Below are 22196 nucleotides of genomic sequence, written 5' to 3'. Positions count from 1 at the left end.
TTACTAATATGTTCCACTGAATGGTGTGTTTTTTTTAAAAAAAAAAATATGCATCTGTTTTTTATGGATGGGTATCTTGGCTTAGCATATGCCGATTTCCCCCTCTGTTAATCAGGGCCGGATTTAGGTTTGATGAAGCCCTAAGCTACTGAAGGTAATGGTGCCCTTTATATGTCCAGCTGTCCTTTGTCAGCAATATATGCTATATGGTAATTTATGGACCTAATAGGTATCTAAAGCCGTTTGCAGGTAACAAATAGGAGCCTACACAACACAAAACACTGTTGCTGTATGTAGGTTTTATTCTATTCTATTTTTTATCTTACATTTTGGAAATGTACATCGTTTGCTTTTTTCCTTTAATTTTTTTGAGGGCCCCCAAGAGAGTGGGGCCCTAAGCTATAGCTTGTTTAGCTTATACGTAAATAAGCATAGTCATTTTATTGCGCTGCTGGTGGCTTGTCCACCGGGACAAGAGGCAGCCCTACACGCGCTCCTTATGGTTCCGCATATTCTGAGCGCTCAGCCCTCCTTCTACTAAAAAGAGCTGCTCGGGCCGAGGCCCGCGCGTGGCTGAGGGCGGGGGCGTTTCTGAAGGAACAAACTATAGTGACGGAGGCGGCGGGCATTGTTGAGGTAATTCAACCAAGCGACGTGGGGCGGGGCTGTGGAGGGGAGGCCGTTTTGGTGTTTCGTTTTGTTTTACTAATTTCGGGAAAGCGAAAAGGGAAGAGGAGACGCGGGAGGAGTAGCCGGGCCCGACTCCCCTCTCTTTCTGAGGACAACAGAGCGGCGAAAGAGGCCCTGAAGGCGGGCAAGCGGGCCGCCGGCGTCGCCGTTGCCATGGCGCCCATTGCGCGTAGCGGTTGGCGGAGTGGGCCGCGCCGCGGGGACCGCTGGGAGCAGAGCAGGCGCTGCGAGTTTCAAAGCGGCGGCCTCAGGTAGAACGGCCGCTCTCCCGGCGTCGCTGTCCTCGGGGCGGTTGGGGAGGGAGCGCGGCGGCAGCGGCGGCGCCGCCTTGGGGGTGGGAGGTGCGACCAAAGGCCGGGGGGCCTCGGAGGGATGGAGGGCGGGACGAGCAAGGCCTAGTAGTTGGTCCCTGGGGAGCTGAGGAGGTGGGAACAAAGAGGCTGAGTCCGGAGCTCCCTCAGGTGCGGAAGGCGGTCTTTGAGAAATGCCCGCCGCTCATTCTCACGTTCCTTCCTAGCAGGTCCGTGTCAGCGCCATGCCCACCTCCGTGCCCCCAAGTAGCAGGCGGGGGGCAGCCTATTCCACCCCACCCTCCCCTGCTAGCTCCGACGACGAGGGGGCCGGCAAGTCTTCCTCTTTCTCCCTGATCTCTCCAAGTTTCCACCGAGCGAGGCAGGAGGAAGAGGCAACATCAGCTAGCAGGGGATCAGGCATCCCTCAAAGGATTAAACAGCATAGGTAACGTGTCGACCACCCGTGCTGCAGCTCTTAGGCCCTGCTCAAGCGGCCTTGGATTATTTTGTTGCTCAGTATGTTTACATACAGTAGACCTGCAATTTACACACGTTTCGCTTGTGCACTTTCAGCTGTAGGCGCTTGAGGAAAAAATTAGAAAGGGGGCGGCCGCCCAGGGGGAAATTTGGCAGTCCCACCTGCTATTGCACCCAATGTGTTTTGACTATATTGATTTTGGCGTTATGCACTATTGTCAAAACATAACCCCCCCGTGTTATTCACGGGTCTGCTGTACTTACTGCTTAATACCGAAGACAGTCCCTGCGTGTTTACTAAACAGCAAATGCAATCTGTGCAGCAATGAAACTGAGATACTACAGTGTAATATGGTGCATTATCACATAAAACTACAGTACTGTGCAATAAATCAATACAAGCCTTTAAAAAATATCTCTGCCTTGAACCCACTGGAATAGCAACCCCTTCAAACTGTATATCATACTGGCATCATCTTGTTCTTTTAGTGTTAGTGCAGACCTCTCTTGTTGTTATTCATGACAATAAGGAAAGCAGCCTGAAACAGATGTGAGCTGTGAGAAAGCATGTGTGAGTAGAAGTAGATTTGGATTGCTGAGGCTTAAATTCAAGCCCATGCTTCTTTTGGTTCTTATGGACCTCTCATAAAATAAGACGAATGCCTATTACTTCAAAATTATAAGAAGCAGTAACTGAAAAAGGATTCAGTCTTTACTTCTGAGTAAGGAATATGCACCAATTTTGATGCATTCATGCCCTTCACATTTGACAAGCGGTGTATTTGTTTAATACTTTAGCATTCATAACCAGGTGCAAATGTAAAGCTCACTTGAATTTAGGCAAGTTGTGATCTCTCAGCCTAATCAACTTCAGGAGGCTGTTAAGAATTGTAGAACAGCAAAGAAAATACTGTAACGGAAAAATACATATAAATTAAACGTGGATAGTTTTGTTTGTTACACTTTTGGTTATACAGTGGTACCTCTGTTCTTAACCAGAAACTGTTCTTAACCTAAAGCACCACTTTAGCTAATGGGGCCTCCCGCTGCCGCCACACCACCACCACGTGATTTCTGGTCTCATCCTGAAGCAAAGTTCTTAACCCGAGGTACTATTTCTGGGTTAGTGGAGGCTGTAACCTGAAGTGTATGTAACCTGAAGCGTATGTAACCCAAGGTACCACTGTATACCTGTTTGGGTTCTTATTAAGCCACAGAAAGCCTGGGTATTAAAATAATAGAAAGCAACAAGACCTCCATTCAAGGCTGGCATGAAGAAATAGTGAACCTGGCATCTTATTTTAATTTATTTCCCCACATTTATATACCACTTGATTGTAATGAAACTTGAGTTGACAAAAACAGTAAAAGTATCAGTAAAAATAAATATTTAAAATATTCAAAGAATGATTAAAATCAGCCTAAGATAAAACCAGATTAAAACACCCAGCTAGTATGTTACCTGCAAATAGTAATATTTAGTAATTCTTTCTCTTATCCTCCCTCCAAAAAACCCTGTAGGAAATATTGCTAAAGATATCTGAGTGTTCCTGGTCTAAGTTCCATTACATATTAACACCATACCCCTAAGGACATTTGCTTAGAAGTAATCTCAGTGAAAGATGGACTAAGATCTTTTAAAATTTTAAAATGCTATGAGACACCAGTGCCTCATTTTTCCCTATTTAAAAACTAAGCTAAAATAGTAAATATTTGTTTAACTCTTCCAGTATATTGGTATTAGAAAGTCTGTCAAAATGAATCTTTGTCCGAGCATTAGTGAGAGTATTCTATTTTCTATGGCATGTTTATATCGGAGGTAATAGCTTTGATCTTCGACACAGAATAGCTTTGATCTTGAACATGTTTCTCATACTTCTGAAATATTGGTTCAGTGTACAGTGTATGTTAAATGGGTAATACAATATGTTGCTGATTTGTAGACCTCATTAAGTAGTTTGTCTAGTTGACTAATTATTAAATAAATTAGATTGGAAAAATAAATTCATAAATAGTGACTCTTTTAGAAAACACTGGAATATGAATACACTAGCTATTTCAAAAAGAGCCCAATGACTTTCAGTAACGTTTTGATGTTGAAACCTTGCCAAGCAATGCTACATTATGTAGACATAGCCCACCTTGCTATGTCACAAAGCCCCCAGTTAGTACGTTATAGCTCAGATAATCCTGAGTATTGTATGTGTGTGTAGCTTGTCACATAAAACTGAATTTAGTTATTTAAGAACTATATTCATAAATTGAAAGTCTTTATATGTGAGATTATACCATAGATGTAATTATTTAATGATATCTGATTCCCACCTATCCCCTTAATGGTTAATTATCTGGTTTAGTGAACAGGTTGCAGTCCTGAAATGCATTTTTCTGTGCTGCTTTTGATAGGCTTTCCTCACTGTGCCTACCAGTGTCAAATAGCTTCTTAGGTTCAAGCTACACCTTAACAACTATGCAAGTCAATTTCGGTCTGTTTGTATAAGTGAAATGAGGCTCTGTGATTACAATTTTCAACAGAGGAATATAGTTCCCTTCTTACTGCTCAAGTTGTTCTTCAGCTGCTTTTCTCCCCTTGGGGAGAGGATTATAAACAGAAACACAGCAGAGAGGATTAATCAGTGTCTTTCTTTCCACCTTCCCATTTTGCTCCTCCCCAGCCTGTAATTGTGGCCTTTAATATAAAAGTCAAGAGACCAGTTGCATTTCCATACTGTATTTTACTTTGGTTTTATGGTTTTATTTTGTACTTTAATATTATTGTATGCCATTTAGAGAGCTTTGCTATTGTGCATCATAAACATGCTTTTAACTAAGAATAATATTGATACAGTTTTTAAAATAATGTTAAACTGTACACTCTAGATGGTGCTGCCTTTGATAATGGTTTGGAAACTGTAGTTAGTACAAGCTCGGAATGTGGTATTTAGATTATTAACTAAGACTTTGTGTTATGATACTTGTAGGCAAGTATTAATCAGGTTGTATTGTTTACTGGTCCATATCTGGGCCCAGTTTTTGGTACTGGTCTTGACTTTTGAAGCTCTTCACAACTTAGGATCAGGATCAGACTGATTGAAAACTATATTGTCTCCATGTGGACTGTTTACTTGTGCTTTAAGATCTTCAGTAGATGGTATTATGTCAGTGTCCAGCTGTCTGAGGCATAGTGATGGCTATCAGGAGATGGCCTTCTTTGTAGTGGGTCCATAATCTAATGGTCTCCTCAAAGAAGCTCACCTAGTGCCTACTTCTTTGTCGTTTCAGCATGAGGCCAAAGTCCTTTTATTTTTCTAAAACTTCTAGTCAAAACCATAGTCCTTCAGATGTTTTTTTACTTGGTACCTTTTAATTCTACTGTTTTTCCACTGCTGGAATACTTTGTAGGTTAACTGTTTTTGTGTTTTTAAATATAAACTTTCAGACATTTTTATTGAAGGACATTATAAAAGTATCTTAAATATTATACTTTGGTCCTTGTACTTCAATGAATTTTGAAAGTAGTTTGTCAGTTTTAGGAATTGCTTCCAAGCATACTGTACAAAAGAGGAAGATGTACATAATAAGACATCTTTGATACCATTAGCTAGAAAATGGCATTCCCATAAAACACTGTCTAATTTTGTACCTGTCACTTCACAGTGCAGACCATTTTAAAGATACAAAAAGGAAAAATCGGCCAATTGTGGAAGAAAATCTCTCGCCATGGGAAGAGTGGTTCCTTTCCAAAGAGAAAGAGTTACGTGCTCGACTACAAGAACGAGCTATGAAGGTGAATACTTATATAATTTACATTTGACAGCAGATTGCCAGGCACCAAAATGTACATTTCCCGTATTATTTGTGAAAAACAGATTTGGATAATTTATATTGCTAACTGAAGCCATTTACTGGGTGTTGCCACTGTCACATGCTGACAGCTTCTAGGAGCCACAGCTGAGAACTGATTGCGGGGTGGGGTGGATGGGGACCAATGATGGACAAACTACTCAGAAAAAGCACGACATGTCTCCCACCAGAGATACCACTGTTAAAGACAACTTCGGCCCTTTATACATGAAGAAGTGTCTCCAGCCCCATCATTCCCCCTGTGGAATTCCCTCTCATCAGATGTCAAGGAAATAAAAAGCTATCTGACTTTTAAAAGACACCTGAAGGCAGCCCTGTATGGAGAAGGGCTGTTTGATGTTTTATTGTGTTTGATATTTTAATTTATTGGAAGCTGCCCAGAGTGGCTGGGGCAAACCAGTCAGATGGGTGGAATAATAAAAATAGTAGTAGTAGTAATGTTTTGTTGTTGTTATTATAGGAGGTGAATCAGGAAAAGGAGAAAAGGAGGGAAAAACAGGAACGCGAAATAAAAAAAAAGCTGGCTGAAGAGAAGCACAAAGAATGGGTCCAGAAAAAAAATGAAGAGGTGAAAAGGGTGAAGAATTCCATAGCTTTTTTCTTAAATAATGTCTTACATTTTTACATAGCCAGTTATTTCCTTTTTATGTGTACTTGGCCTGGTCTAGGAATAACATAAATTACCAAGCTATCATAAACACTGTTGGATTTCATGCTAATACAGATATTTTTTCCACATTTTTTTCATAGTTCAACAGGAATGAATCGCTTACTTAGTCTCCAGGGGTCTGTGCTTAAAGCTTGACACCTATAATGTCAGTGGCAGTAATTAATACGAGTTTATTAAATGGCAGAATATCTGAGCAATCCTACAAATGTCTATTCAAAAGAAAGTTCCATTAAATGGTGCTAATTCCCAAGACTGGGTTGAGGACTGTAGCCTTAGTATTCTTCTAGCTATTTTTAATATCAGTAGGCACATCAGTCCTATTCCATTCTGTCCTCTTTCAGCATGGAAGCAGACTTAAGTCTACTCCATCCTGTTTCTATACAGAAAACAAAACTACTCATAGGGTGACCCAGGGGCTACCTCTGAGTCTGTTTTCAATTTTAAGGGTAATTCCATGTAGGGAAACCATTATTTATACAGTCTCCCTGAGAGTGATGGCATGTCATAAATTCTGATGACTCCCAGTTTTGCTATTTGCAATGCACAACAGCAGGAGAGGATGCTCATGTTCCAGATGCTATTCAGGTGGCTGGAATTACCATTAAAAAATGAAAATAGACTCGGAAGCAACCCTCAAACCCATCTTGTTGTGGAACCTGTAAGAATGTTGATTCCAAAGTGGACTGCAAATCTAGTCTGCTTATTGGTCCAGGTGGTTCACATCAGGTGAGTCTGCTTCAAAACCAGTTTGTCAATTCCACTCCATACCTCCTTTTGAATAATGAAAAGTTATATTAGACTGGTATTGTGTCTGGTTGAGATTCAGAGTAGTCTTACTGTAGATATTCAAAATAGATTAAAAGCATACTGGTTTTGAGAATATGTATGCTAATACTAAATCATCACCAGGTCACAAACTTTATTTTAGTACATACTTTATTCTATAGATATGCAGAGCTAAAGGAACATTTGTCCTTTCAGTCCACCACTTCCTCACCATATGCAAGAACAAACAGGTTTTGGCATAACATTATTTAAATAAATTATAAGCTTGCCCTTTGAAGCAAAGTGTGGTAGTTTGAGACTAGAATCAATTAGACTGACCAAGTGAAAAATGTTAACTCTTACGGGGTAAAGTCCAGGGTAAAAAATTAGTTCAGTTTGAAAGTAGATGAGCTTAGGTTAATATACTCTTTGCATGTTGTATTTTATCTTGGTGGCTAGCCATTTCAGGCAACATTGTGTGGAAATGTGGGATATACATTTAAATAATAAATCAGTAGTAATACCTACAGCAGCACAAGTACAGAAATGTTTGTAAAGAAGCACCTTTTGCATAGGTGCACCAATTTTATTGCTTCCTAAGCTGCCATCACCAGCTCACAGAGGAGGTTGACAGTGATGTGGGAAGTAACCACTGCTCCTTCAGGGTTGCATGTGGTACTCCTTTACAATGATTCACTAATGGCATGTGATTGGACCATGCTACAGCAGATCCCAGCAGATCTGCATACCAGTTGTTGGAAACCACAGGAGGGGAGGTTGCTCTTGTGCTCTGGTCCTGCTTGTGGGCTTCCCATGGGCATCTGGGTGGCCACTGTGAGAACAGGATACTGCACTAGATACTTTTTCCCACAGACTCTCCATATGTTCTTACATGTACTTACTAGTATCATAGAACAGTGACATCTGTTTAAACCATAGTAGAATAAACACTTCAAGCCCTGATTTAATTATTGTCAAGTTGGAGAAGCTGATACTAGCAGATGAGGTGTACAGTGCGTGTTCAAACAGGGAAGGACAGCTGAATGAATTAGAATTTCCTCATGACATAGAATGGCATCTGAATAAATGCCAAGCAAAATGGTTAGCAGGATCATAGAAAAGGGATAATGACAAAGGTATTTGGTTTATGCATTGCTTCAAATCACATTAGAGGGTGGGGTAAGTTTTGTAAAGGTTTTTCTTAAGAGAAGAATCTTAATACAGTCTGCTCACCCTTGAATATCTTGGCCGAAACTACTTTCATTTATAATATAACCACCTCTCTGAGAACTCGGAGTAGCATACATGGTGTCATCCCTCTCCAGCATTGCTTGTGCATCAATTGGCTAGGTTGACAGCTATTAACTCAATGTATCTTGGGGAGGTTCAAGGCTGAACCTGTGATTTAGCAGTTGAAGTGCCAACACTCCAGCCACTACACCAAACTTAACTCTTCTTTTCGTTTTGTATAAAGAACACTAGTAGGCACAGGAAAATAAATGAAAGCGTTCTTAGTGCAGTGTTGAAATTCTTTAAAACAGTAATGTGTAAGTCAATGGAATCATTACTGTTTTATTAATCTGATCTTTTTTTATTTTCCTTATTTATTAAATTTCTATACCACCCTTCAAGAATCACAGGGTGTTTACAATATAAAAATACATGCAATAATAACAAACTAGCCTGGTATGCATTGCTGTTGTTTGCAAGTACCACTGTTTGCAGTAATGAATGTTTGTAAAGGGTAGAAGATATTGTAAAGGTATTGCATTATCCCTCTATTCCTTTTAAGTTTTTGATTGAAATAAATTTGAAAAGGGGTATGCCTGCAAGCTTCATTTGTTTGTTCCAGTAGCACCTTAAAGACCAACTAATTTAGTTCTTGGTATGAGCTTTCGTGTGCATGCACACTTCTTCAGATACTTCTTCAGATCTGAAGAAGTGTGCATGCACACGAAAGCTCATACCAAGAACTAAATTAGTTGGTCTTTAAGGTGCTACTGGAAGGAATTTTTTTATTTTGTTTTGACTATGGCAGACCAACACGGCTACCTATCTGTAACTGTCATTTGTTTGTGTTATCTCTAATAACATTCTTGGATGGAGTAGTGGGAACTGAAGTCTTTCATCCTAAAAATAACTGGTATTTTTAGAATTAATTTGATAGAACTCTGTGATTGTCAGTGGCATTAAAGGGTATATAAACTCATCAGTAATTTAAAAAATAGATCATATCACTAATGAAGACAAGATCAAAGCATTTTTTCTGAGAAGCAGACTGAAAACACATATGTATTTTGAAGTGTAGACATGACAAATATGTGGCTTTCTAGCTCTTTTTATCAGGACCAAAAGCTCACTGAGGTAATGGACTGTCTATACAAGTCGTATTTTTCTCTTAACTAATAAATTGTGGAACAAATAAAACTTTAAACAACATTTAATATGATATTAATCATAGAAATAAATAGGCAGAATTGAACCAGGGTCTCCATGCCAATCACTCTGAAACAAGCCTGAGCAGTGGGAAGAACTTGATTTAGGGCCTGACACACCCTTTTATGTTCCAGCCTGTGTTCTGGGTTCCCCTTAGCTAATCCGGGCATAAGGCCCTTTTCCAAGAAAATGTGAAGCCAAGCAATCTAGGCGGTCTCTTTCATGAAGCATGAGTACATTGGCAAATACTTATTTCCCAAACCAGTTTATTAATTTACAGGGAACATAAAAACTCACAGCATAAAAAAAAAAAATGCTTACACTTTTATTGTAGATTGTCAAAGGCAGCTAGAGCTTTCCGTTATTTAACTGGTCCTTTTGTTTATAGTGTCCAGAGGTTGCTGCATGGAGTTATCTGTAGCTGTCCATGCTTGGCCTAGCTGCAGGTAACTCATCTCTTCATCTGGATAACCATCTACAAACTGGTCATATCTCTTTCACTGTAAAAAAAACCCCACAAAACACACACAAAGAAATCACCAACTTGAGTAATCATATCAAGACTTTCATACCACCTGTGCAACATTCATGTGAATCAGTAGTGTCAGTACAATGGGAAAGCACAGTGTTTCCAGATACCAGGGGCTATTCACATTTGAGCTGAATGCTGCAAGAAGAATGACAGAAGCGACCTATCTGGACCAGTGAATAACCTTAATCTGGGTTTTACCACTTCAGTAGGTCAGGATGCCCATAAATACTTAGTGTACAAGAAGAAAAAAATCTACAAATAGAGAACAAGGATATGAGGGGAAAGGGTTCTAGTCTAGTCATCTTTTTGTAGGAGTTGTTATTACTGCTCTCTCTTATATGTTTTCTATTATTATCTACAGGAAAAACGGGAAAGGGAACTTAAGCTCAGCAAAGAGATGGCAGAAAAAGCAGCCAAAGAACTTGAGAGAGCACAATCAAAGGAAAAGTCGCGAGAGATGTATCAGGAATGGCTAAAGAAAAAGAAAATGGAAGAAGGTCAGAAGAAGAAGGAAGAGAAGGTAACTTTTATCCCAGTTTTTCATTTGAAGAGATGCTGATCTGGTTTTGGTTGCTCTTAGAGGTGTAACCCACTCATAGTTCTCATCTGGAATGAGTTCCCGTTTTGAGGATTTTTCTTATCCTCTACTTTGCAGCTTGGCTTACTTGATGAATTTATATGTATAGCTTTGTTGATTAAGTTAGTCTTGGAATCATAGAGAAATTTATAGCATACTGCATGTGCAATATTGTAATCGAGATGTCTTTCAGAGGGATTAATGGGTGATGAAGATGTATGCTAATGTGAGGAGTAATCAGTTTTTGTTGCAGAAAAGGGACTGGGGCACAGTGAAGCTTGTGAACATTGCAGTGTTGTCGAAGTTTATTAAATGCACACTTCATTTTCTAGCTCCCCTTCATGGTATAACTGTTATTCACAGGATTTCTAAAAGAATTGTGTTTTTCTTCAACTGGCACCAGTTTGTAGATTTTGCAGATATACGGATATACCATTCTCTGAAAGTTGTATTTTTAAACCAACAACATATCTTGTTGGACTGATATTGTGATGCAACTGAAACATGTTACTCCATAACAATAGTAATAACAAAATTTATATAGTGTTTTTTGATTGTTCACAGCCTTCCACCCATGTATCATGTCAGTAATCTGGACGCAATGCAAGGGGTTGGTTTTGACCTTTAAGGTCCTTCACGGCTTGGGACCAGGCTAGCTGAAGGACTGCCCTTTTCCACATGTACTTACCTGGACCCTGAGATCTTCAAACATCCTTCTCCAAGTGCGCCCACTGAGTGAGGTGTGGCAGGTGGCTATGGGAGAGGGAACCTGCTTGGTGGTAGCACCCTAGATGTGGGATGTTCTACCCAGAAAGGCTCACCTGGCACCTGGTTTATTCTCATTTTGGCACCAGGTGAAAATCTTTTTTTTATTTTCCCAAGCCTTTTAATCTCTTTTGGCATTAAGGTGTTTTAACTCTACAACTCATTTCTTTAAGCTGTATTTATACTTCTAGTATCTTATTACTGAATTTTAAATTGATTTCTTTCTCGATTTATGCCTCCCTGAGAACTTTGTTATAGGGTGTCCTCTAAATACTGTAAATAAACTCTTCTTTAAGGTAGGTCAGTAACATCTCCATATTACAGATTGTAGGACTTAAATAATAGTGTTCACCTGGTGAATTCATTGCTGAGATTACATTTGAATTAGGGAGAGGATGCTTCACTACACTGTGTCCTGATAGTACATTGGTGGCCTTGTTTTGTAAATCATGAAAACATACATGAAACTTTTGAAACACCAAATGCATCAACCAGCCAAAATTAGAGACTTTAAAATCTTGTTTATGTCAGTGTTGGAATTAGAACATAAGTTTAAATCTTTCAAATTCAAATCAGTAGGACTTACAGGTGCTTAACTATAATTGGATTGTACCCAGAGTAATTGGTTACAGTGGTGAAGTAATACATCTGGAAGAAGACAGTTGTATTAAGACATTTTGGCATTCTTGGCTCTTTTCCTTTTGTAGGAGAAGGAAAAACAACGGGAAGCTGAACTACAAGAGAAAAAAGAAAAATCAGAGCAGATGTTCAAAGAATGGCTGCAAAATTCCAAAACTAAGCCCCGCCAAGCATCAGCTGGCTGTGCCTTTGCAGATGGGAAAGATACTGGTTTGTATCTGTACTAGACAGACTAATACAGTCTTCATAACTTGTGTAGCAGGAGCAGTTTTCTGATACTTTTACTATTTATTTTTGAATATTTTGTTTTAAATGTTCATCTGCTAGAATTCCTTAGCCATAGATGTGGATACAGACAGGCCACAAACAGTAGATGTTGCCCCACATAAAGGAATGTGTATATTTGGTCCCATTCCACACCCCAAATAACTTAAGATTATATCATTGGAAATCTACTTTTGAAAGCATTCATTTTGGTCAGTAGAGTTCAGTAAAATATACTGGCACATACATTCTTGTTCTTTGCAGTGCCTATTCTTCCAAGAATGCTCTTCTATTCATATATTTATTAAATGTTTAATCTGCCTTTATACTGATTAACATCTTCCAGAGTTGATGGCAGCCTCCTCAATTAGAGAAGACTCCTTGCTGCAGAAGTTTAAGCTAAACTTGTGAGCATCTGGCAGAAGCCATGCAGTGCTGATGGGAGCAAAAAGCAGTTCCATAGTTTCATTGCACTCACTTTTCCTCTTCACATGAGTAATGACTGAAGGGGGCTAAAGATTATGGTTTCTGCCTGCACCTAAAACATTGGGCCTTATCGTCAGACCTTTCAAGGCAAATGTAGCCACCACCTTTGAGACAGACTCATAAGTTTGGACCTCAGCTCATGATAGGCCTATTGAAGGTTTTACCAATAAAGAAAATCGGCCTCTCTCTTATATCGGTCCAGAGCTAATTTTTGTGCAGTGTAGAAGTTGTCTTTGGGTAGATATAATCCTGAGTCAAGTTATGCAGGCTTATGCCCTTTTGAAATCAGTTGGCCTGACACCATGTGCATGACTCCAGCCTGCCTACCCACCCTTGATCCTATTTTCAATAAAACACATCCTGTTACAGCCAGAAAAGCATATTTGTTGTTTCTGGCCTTATTTTTTTTCCTAGAAAAAAATAAGCATACTTGTCATTTAAACGACATTTCTTTCATAGTTATTTGCCAAATGTGTTGCACTTATAAATATGTTAACCTAAACTACTTGCTGGGAGAGGCTGCTGTTCCTTTTGAACACTAAACAGCACACCAGGCACAAAAACAGTTGCTGTTTTGCTTTGGTTTGATTATAGATAGTGGTGCATACTTCTTTCATGCTTTGTCTTGGGACATTGTTACAGTATTTGCAGACAGCTGCTGTCACTTGTCTAAGTAATTTATTAAAAATATTCTTCCCAGTTTTGTTCACAGTAGAGAACATATTCCAGACTTTGTTTTGACCACTCCAATGAAATGTATTTACATTTCTTTCCAGACAAATAGGATTGTTATGGCAAAGGCACCACATTCCTGCTGCCATAATTTAGGTATAGCCCATGCAGCACACTCTCCTTCTCTGATAAACAGTGATAAAAATTAAGCAATAATGAAAATAAACTGACCTTTAACATTGGCAGTTTGGGTAGCAAATTCAGTACTCTCACACTGGTGAATGGAAGGAAATTGACAGAAGAGGAGTTTTGTGTCTCTTCCTGTGCCCCTGAAATTGTCTCTGGAGGGTTGGAGCATGACGTAGATCGCTTGGGGAGGGAGGTCACCTAAAATTGGGCAATGCACCTTGCTCAAACCAAGCTCTACTCACACGTGATGCCTCCACCCAGTTTTGTGTGACTCCCCCCTGCTCCCACTGGCAGCCTCCTGTGCCTCATGTCACTGTTTAGGAAAGTTTCCTTACCCTCCAGGGAGTGATGACAGCAAAGTTCCCTTCCATGAACTTTCTTAAATTCATGGGATATCAGGATCCGAGACGCTGTTCATTATACTGCTGAGATCTACAGAGTGGAAGTATATTTGTGTATTTATTGTCCTGTAAATTGCCCAGGGATGTGTTAAAGACATCCTTACAGGCCATTGTAAGGTATCGTGAGATCTCAGTTGATCTTTCAGGTGAAGAAAGTTAAATAGGATACAATATAGGCCAGCTGATCCCTTATTTGTTACAGACTATAAAATTGTATATAAAGTATAAGCTCTGAAAGTGAAAACAAATCCTGGTTCATTAAAGGAACTATGCAGACTATAACTGCTGGAAGGATTTGTAGTCTTAGGTAGATGGTACATTTAAAAAAACCCAAAAAACTTTTGTGTAAAATTTCATTAAAGTGGCAGAGTTCTTGGGCAGAACAATCATAAGCTGCTGATGGGTGATGCTGTGCAGAGAGAGAAATCACTACTTCCAAAGTGCTGGCAACTTCTGCAAGCCACGGGGGGGGGGGGGGAGAGAGAGATATGGCTTATTTATTTATATCTATTTTGCATTTCAATGACACTAATGAAATAAGCCAACTCTGCAGATAGTGTTCTTTCTCACTTTGGGTGGAGGTGTCAGGAGACAATGGAACTTTAGACAGCTCCAAGGTCTCCCTGATACAATGCTGACATCTCTCCCTGTGTCTGGTTCTGCTGTGCTTGGATAACCACTTTCAGTAAAGCAGTAGCCGAGCTTTCCACTCCTGCACATAGCAAAGCTCTGCCTGCACAACTCCCTCTTTGCCTGTAGAGAGGTGGATCTACAGCATCTTCCAGCCCCTCCCATGAAGCATAGAATGATCCCTGAATCTTAACTTAGAATGACTAACCCTGCAGTCTTGTCTACTCAGAGGCGAGCCTTTCTTTGTTCATTGGGTTTTGTTCTTGGGTAAGTGTGTAGGATTGCACCCTAAGAAACAATATTATTGCTAATAGTTTAGATTGAAACACTGTGCTTCTTTAAACATTCCAGGCTATCCAGAAGGAAGTACATATCCAGCTCCAGCCTTTTACAATCCAGTCCCTTGGAAACCAGTTCATGTGCCTCCTCCCAAGGAAGAGAAGTATGTTTCAGTGAAGAAAAATAAGAGGCCTAAATCCAGTCACACATATAGACCTTCAATGCCTTTTCATAAATCCAAAAGCAGTCTTTATATTGGGTCATTGTGCAGAATCCAGAGATAGTTCAGGGCTTATTATTTTTATTTTAACTTGGCCTTATAGTGTAATTTATGATATATTACTGACAACATTTTGTGAACAGCTATCCTTAATTGTAGGCAAATGTTTTTGATTTTCTTGTTAAAATAAGGCACGCAGGACAAAATCAGTGTCATTTTAATGTATTATATGTAATGCATTGTGAGCCATATTTTAAACAATAAAAAGTAATTATTTTCAACCTTTCCCTAATATTCTTCTACTTTAGGTACTGTATTTGCAGATGCAACTTCTAGTGCTCCTGTGCTTAGCGTTGAGATTGTTGCTTTAGAAGTTTATAGTAATGTCAGAGTAAAAAGGCACATCTTTTCTAAGAGTGAGATTTTGGATTTAAGCTCATTTGGGCCTGTTAACAGCGGTGGGACTATGTGTGCTTTAATCTAACTGTGTTTATGTAACCAGTTTGCAGAGTGTGACGTCAAGGAACTTTCTGATACCACTTCTGTTAAATGATTTGTGAAATGTTCCCCTTTGCTCTACTATAACCTGCTATGTAATAATCAAACAGTATTTATTTTATGTAGCACTGTTGTAGCTTTCCAGAGTGTACTACATTTTCTGCTCCTCTTGGCTCTTTTCCAGTGAATTTTAAATACTAACTACTTCTTTGTGGATTTTTAATAAGTATATAGTGGTTTAAAAAAGGGAAGGACCCCTGACAGTTAAGTCCAGTCGCAAACGACTCTAGGGTTGAGGCACTCGTCTCGCTTTTGTGGCCAAGGGAGCCAACGTTTGTCCACAGTTTTTCCAGGTCATGTGGCCAGCATGACTAAGCCGCTTCTGGCGAAACCAGAGCAGCACACGGAAATGCCGTTTACCTTCCCACCGGAGCGGTACCTATTTCTCTATTTGCACTTTGACATGCTTTCGAACTACGAAGTTGGCAGGAGCTGGGACTGAGCAACAGGAGCTCACCCCGTTGCGGGGATTCGAACCACCAACCTTCTGTTCGGCAAGCCCTAGGCACTGTGGTTTAGACCACAGTGCCACCCATGTGTGGCTTATTTAACAGTTTTGAATACATCTTCAGTGCAGTGTTTTGACAAGCATTTTTTAAAAAAATTATTTACTTTAAATATAAAAGTAAAGAATTTTTTTAAAAAAGGCTTGTCACAATAATATAACAAAAACAATTACTAGAAAATGCAATTAGTATTCTTTCTGAAACTTTTTGGCTGCTATTTCTGTAACTATGGTGCTACCTCGCCTCCTGTATATTGTGAACTATATTCCAGTCAGATTTAATATTCTTATTCAGGCTAAACCCCTCTCCAAGTGGCTTGTATCTTGTTGCATCTTGTTGCATCTTTTAGAACCATAATCTGTTGTCTATTAATTAACAACAAAAATGTCTTCCCCAAAACTTTAAAAAGTGGTTAAAACATCTGTAGGCTTATTTAGTTGTTATTGTACAGATTGTTACTGCTCATTCAATCCTAAATGCAGAAAAAGCAAGCCATTTCATCAGATTCTGTTCCAAACAAATAACCAGGCCTGGAGATTTTGGGTGGAAGTCAGCATTGTGCTGAGGAGATCATTGCCAGCACAAGTATTTCAGCTTGCCAGATGGGAACAATCTCTTCTTGCTACATGCACTGTTCTGGGGTTTCTCTTGACCCCCCCCCCCAAGCAGCTACAGGGAGAACACATATGGATGAGAGGATGGCATGTCTCTTGCACTAGCAGAACTTACTGTGCTGTCTTCCACTAGCTCTACAATTTAGTTGAATCTGGTGCATTAGCTCTTCTGTTCCTTTAAATGTGAGATGATAATCCGCCTGTAATGCCTGCTTATTCCTTTTAACACTGGGATGGGGAACCTTAGGCCTGGGGGCTAAATATGACCCTTCATGCCTCTGTCTGGTCCTCAGATTCACCCAAGCAACACCTCTCATCAGCCCTGTTTTGCACCATCAAGCACTTTTGCTTGGTAGGAGTGCGTCTTTCAACTCTCAATGCTTCTTGCCTACCTGGTTGGAGGGATAGGTGGGTGTGAAGAATAGTAGCCTCCTGTACGAGGGTAAAATTCACATTTATTGCTCTGTTCACTTTTGCCTCCATCCCATGCACCACTGGCATTTGACTCCCAGAAGGGAATGTAGCCCTTGAGCTGAAAGATTACGCACTCTTGCCATAACTTTATATCATACATTTCTGCAGTTTTGATCCATTTCTTATTTTGATTCATTTGTGTGTAATAAAGGGCGGGGGGAGAAGAAAGATGCATTTTCCAGAAAGCAAAGTTTATAAACATCTAAATCTTTTTACCAACTAGTATATTTTTATGTTTTTACAGTTGTTATTGTAGTACTTGGATTTTATGTTGTACTTTGCGTGTTATTTTTTCCATAAATGCAAAATTTATAGATATCTAAAAGTAGAAAAACTAAACTAGAATATTTGTAAAATATAGTCAGAGTAACCATTTTAAAAACAACAGTAAATAATTTCATGCGACTTCACAAAATTACCTCTATTTAAAAAACTAACCAACAATATAATTCATTTATCATTTTCTAAGCAGTCATTTCAAAGAATATAAAGTTGCATAACTCAGTTACAATTTGCAGTTATGAATATATAATCCGTACTATAAGCATCAAAATTAATGCTTTAAATTTAAACATGACTTTTTTTTACATTTATTATTTCATTTCATTGTCTTCTGCAGTTCATATAGCTCTGATTCGGCAACCCACCAAATAAGCAGTTCACAAGTTCTAATGCTTGTTTTCCAAGAAAGATGAGTCATAAAGAATTCTTAAATCATAGTCCTGGGTCTCCTCCAGCTTGGAGGGAGGCCTAGGCAAAATGCCTTTTCATAGGCGTCCCGCCTCTCAGTCAGCCCTGGCAAGCTTACCTGGCAATGGGCAGCAGTACGTACTTCAAAGTGTGATCAGCAATTAGGCCAACCTGACATTTAATGCTTCCAACAAAACATTGCTTTCAGGAATTATTGAAAACACTTAACTAGTATTGTTTGGGGCACCAGGTCAGAAATCTTTTTGGGGGTGGGCGGCAAGGGGCTGGGGCTGGCAGGGCATTTTCAAGAAGGGACCCTGATAAGAGTGCTGGGCCACTGGCATCTGCCCAAGGATGCTGGATGCTAACATTCGCTCTGAGCAGGGATGTGCATTACTTTCCATCCTTTACTCCATTTCACTGACTTTTAAATCACTATTGAACTGATAGTCTTCCACAAATATCTGCATAAGGAATACTGTATTTTCAAGATCATGGAGACAGAAGATAACTGCTAAACAAGTAGCCGTGTAATCTCTTATTTGTATCATGCCAGTATTCAGAGAAAGGCTTCTGTTTGGGTAGTGTTTAGCTGCCTTTTAGGGATTAGTTTAAATGACTGTTGAAAGCTTATTTTTAGTATGTATATTAAGCAGGGATCATTGCACTGGTTCTCATAGCTCATTGTTTACCTGGTCTTTGTAATTGCAGAGTTTCAGTCTCAACCAAAGTTCGCCTGTTTGGGAACGATGAAGACGCGCATCGGACATAAGGCTGTTAGTCACTAACTCCTCTGCTTCCCACAGCATAGCATGCATCAAATAAAAAGAAGGCATAGCACAGCATTACAGTGAGTGGTAGCATTGATGGGGATGTGTAGACATAGGCTACTGTATATAGAGACCTGTTTACATTATTTTTCTGATAAGTAGATTCAATAAACACCTGGTCTTCGCCTCACATTGCTCACTCCCTGTGGCTCATATGCCACGAACGTCTCCCTCGTCTCTTTGCTGATGCTCCTGAGCCAAGGAGAAAGCAAAGTAATTGTGTTGTGTGATTAAGCAGTATCACATAATATACCTCATAAAATATCCATGTACTTGCCTTATGTGGTGATTGTTCTGGACATATTTTCTGCTATGCATAAAGTGGAATTTTCCATTGTCTCTTAAAAGTTCTGTTTAGATCAATCAAAAACTCACAAGGGTGCAGGCATGTGGCAAGCTCTACAATACCCTGAAAAAGAAGGGCAGCTTGCATTCAAATGCTACTATTGGTGTTGAAGGTCCTTTCCTGAAATCCTTTCTTAGTTATATTATCACACTATTTTTGCTGTAAATGCACACAGAATTATTTTTTGGGCACTACCATTGATGATCTCCAGCAGGCTAGGGACAAAGGTGAAAGCTGTTTCCTAGTTCTGGATCTCTCAGCGGCCTTTGATACCACTGACCACGACATCCTTCTGGACTAGCTAGAGGGGCTGGGAGTTGGGGTTACTGTTATACAGTGGTGCCTCGCAAGTCAGAAATAATTCGGTCCGCGAGTTTTTTCGTCTAGCGAATTTTTTGTCTTGCGAAGTACGAAATCCCATAGGAATGCATTGAAAATCAATTAATGCGTTCCTATGGTCAAAAAAAGTCCAAACAAAGCCAAATTTGGTACAAAAAGAGTTTATTAACTGCTCTTTAAAGTCACACATACTGTAAAGAGCATTTCAAAAATTGAAGGAACAATAAATTAAGTTTCTAAACATGACAGAAAAACATTTAAAAATCAACAAAGTGTACAGTACATTTTCTAACACTCTGGGGGACCACTCGAAGAAGGTTCCTCTTCCACTCTTTGCTTCTTGCTGAAGAACCTGTCCATGGTCTGCTGCTTCATCCGCCTTTTCAGCACCTCCCTGAAAGGCGACATGACCGTCGTATCAAAAGTGTTCGCAAGGTCATGTGCCACGTGCTTGTCAGGGTGGTGCCGCTGTGCAAAAGCCTGCACATCCTTCCAGGCAAATGTCCCTCAGTTCTTTGGAGGACCGCCGTTCCTCAGTTGCTTCCTCCTCTTCCAGCGAGGCCCGCTCCTGCGCAGCCTCTGCCTGCAGTTCGACCAGCTCCTGGGTGGTCAGCTCATGGTCGTGCTCCTCCACCAGCTCGCAGACGTCCTCCTCTGTGACCTCCAGGCCCATGGTCCTTCCCAAGGCAACAATGTCCTGCACCACTGTTGTCTCTGGTGCATCATAGTCACTTGGTGCCACACAGTCCGGCCACAGGCTGCGCCAAGCGCAATTCAAATTTCTCTGGCTGAGCCCGTTCCAGGCCGTGGTGATCATCTTCAAGCAGCTGATGATGTCGAAGTGGTCCTTCCAGAATTCCTGCAGGGTGATGGTGGTGCAATCAGTCACCTCGAAGCATCGCCTGAAAAGCTCCTTGGTGTAGAGTTTTTTGAAATTGGCGATGACCTGCTGATCCATCGGCTGGAGCAGTGGCGTGGTGTTAGGCGGCAGGAACATGATGTTGATGAAGCTGAACTCCTCCAACAAGTCCACCTCAAGGCCTTTAGGATGAGCAGGAGCATTGTCCATCAGAAGCAAAGCCTTCAGCGGCAGGTCGTTGTCCAGCAGGTACTGTTTGACAGCAGGGCCAAAAGCAAAATTGACCCAGTCCACAAACAGCACACGTGTGACCCAAGCCTTACTGTTGGATCGCCACATGACACTCAGCTGCTCCTTGTCGACCTTGTGTCTCTTGAAGGCCCGTGGGTTCTCCGAGTGGTACACCAGCAGGGGCTTGATCTTCAGGTCGCCGTTTGCGTTGGCACAGAAGAGCAGGGTCAGATGGTCCTTCATGGGCTTGTGGCCAGGCAACTTGGCCTCCTCCTGTGTGATGAAAGTCCTTTTGGGCATCCTCTTCCAAAACAGGCCGGTCTCGTCGCAGTTGAAGACCTGCTGTGGAACGTAGCCCTCCGTCTTCACAACCTCCAGGAACTTCGCTGCAAAGTCTTCAGCCGCAGGAACATCAGAACTGGCAGCCTCCATGCCTGACCACGCTGTGGATTCCAGATCTTGCCTTGAACCGGTCAAACCAACCTCTGCTTGCCTTGAAGACTTCTGGCTCGCCTGAGGTTCCCGGCTGTTCCCGGACGAGGTCTGCGTGCAAGGCCTTGGCCTTCTCACAAATGACGGCCTCAGTCACTGTGTCGCCTGCACGCTGCTTCTCTTCTAACCAGATGAGCAGCAACTTCTCCACCTCCTCCAGAACAGCTGGGCGGTTCTTCACGATCCTGGTGACTCCCTTGGCTGCATCAGTCGCCATGATCTTCTCCCTCATCTTCAGGATGGTCCCGATGGTCGATGGATTCCTCCCGTACTCCCTGGCGAGGTCCGTCACACGCATTCCACCGTCGTGCTTCCGGATGATCTCCTTCATTTCCAGTGTCACCTTCTCCTTCTTCCTCTTGCCGGCCTCTGCAGCAGAAGTCTTCTTGGGTCCCATGGCAGCACAGCTCCTACCTTCGTAAACACACACACACACACACACACAAATCAGTGCTTCACTTCCAAAAAATTCAAAAGCACCCAGCCACCCACCACACAGAAATTCAAACCCAGAACCAAGTCCCAACCAACCCCAACCCAAAATCCAAAACCCCCAAAAAAAGTTTTAAAAGTTTAACTTACCAAATGGGTGCAAAAGAAGTTTTGGAAAAGCTTCAAAAATCACCAAAGTCTTCAAAAACCTCAACTGTTCCCCCAGCCACCCACCCACGACACAGAAATTGCAAACCCCTCCCCAACTGTTGCAAACCCCTCCCCAACTGTTCCTCCAGCCACCCACCACACAGAAATTCAAACTCAGATTTTTTTTTAAAAAAAACAACATGGCCCAATGGTCACAGAAAATCAGAAAAATTCAAAAAAACAAACAAACCCCAAGCTCCCAGATTCCTGCAAACCCCTCCTCAACTGTTCCCCCAGCCACCCACCACACAGAAATTCAAACTCAGAATTTTTTTTTAAGAAAACAACATGGCTGAATGTTCACAGAAAATCAGAAAAATTAAAAAAAAAAACCCCACAAGCTCCAAGATTCTTGCAAACCCCCCCCAACACCAAGTCCTTGAATTCCAAACACCCCAACCCAAAATCCAAACCCCCCCAAAAAAGTTTTAAAAGTTTAACTTACCAAATGGATGCAAAAGAAGTTTTGGAAAAGCTTCAAAAATCAGCAAAGTCCTCAAAAACCTGAAAAAAGGATACCAAACCACATGCTAACAGTTGCTCCTCAAAGTCAAGTCGCAACTGCAGCTGTTCAAGCAATGCACCCTTGGTTTTAACGGTTTTAAGACAAAGGAAACAAAGTTGCTAGACATTTTCGTCTTGCGAAGCAAGCCCATAGGGAAATTCGTCTTGCGAAGCAACTCGAAAACGGAAAACTCTTTCGTCTAGCGAGTTTTTCGTCTTGCGAGGCATTCGTCTTGTGGGGCACCACTGTACAGTGGTTCTG

The 22196-nt window shown here is 40.9% G+C and overlaps 1 protein-coding gene across 5 annotated transcripts; it reads left to right on the top strand.

Moving 5' to 3' along the window:
* Positions 1 to 588: 588 nt before the first annotated feature.
* CCDC34 (coiled-coil domain containing 34) lies at positions 589 to 18536 on the top strand. 5 transcript variants are annotated; one of them, XM_079971286.1, is made up of 7 exons: positions 589 to 636; positions 1208 to 1428; positions 5118 to 5247; positions 5785 to 5901; positions 10089 to 10247; positions 11777 to 11918; positions 14702 to 15130. In XM_079971286.1, exons 2-7 carry the CDS (start codon positions 1226 to 1228, stop codon positions 14911 to 14913), a joined length of 963 nt encoding a protein of 320 aa, XP_079827412.1. In that variant the 5' UTR covers positions 589 to 636; positions 1208 to 1225; the 3' UTR covers positions 14914 to 15130. The 5 variants fall into 5 exon arrangements, with proteins under 5 accessions (XP_079827412.1, XP_079827410.1, XP_079827411.1 ...); XM_079971284.1 differs by lacking the exon at positions 589 to 636 and adding an exon at positions 798 to 941; XM_079971285.1 differs by lacking the exon at positions 589 to 636 and adding an exon at positions 839 to 941 and having other exon boundaries at positions 1211 to 1428.
* The last annotated feature ends 3660 nt before the right edge of the window (positions 18537 to 22196 follow it).

Source organism: Podarcis cretensis (assembly GCF_951804945.1).
Source record: "Podarcis cretensis genome assembly, chromosome: 1".
Classification (NCBI taxonomy): Eukaryota; Metazoa; Chordata; class Lepidosauria; order Squamata; family Lacertidae; genus Podarcis; species Podarcis cretensis.
Note: the sequence above shows the minus strand (reverse complement) of the source record. Positions and strands in the feature narration are given on the sequence as shown.

Coding starts and splice junctions, on each gene's coding strand:
- CCDC34 (XM_079971286.1), top strand. CDS start 1,226: ATGCCCACCTCCGTGCCCCCAAGTAGCAGGCGGGGGGCAGCCTATTCC. Junction 5,902..10,088: donor AAAATGAAGAGGTGAAAAGG/GTGAAGAATTCC, acceptor TATTATCTACAG/GAAAAACGGGAAAGGGAACT. Junction 11,919..14,701: donor TGCAGATGGGAAAGATACTG/GTTTGTATCTGT, acceptor TAAACATTCCAG/GCTATCCAGAAGGAAGTACA.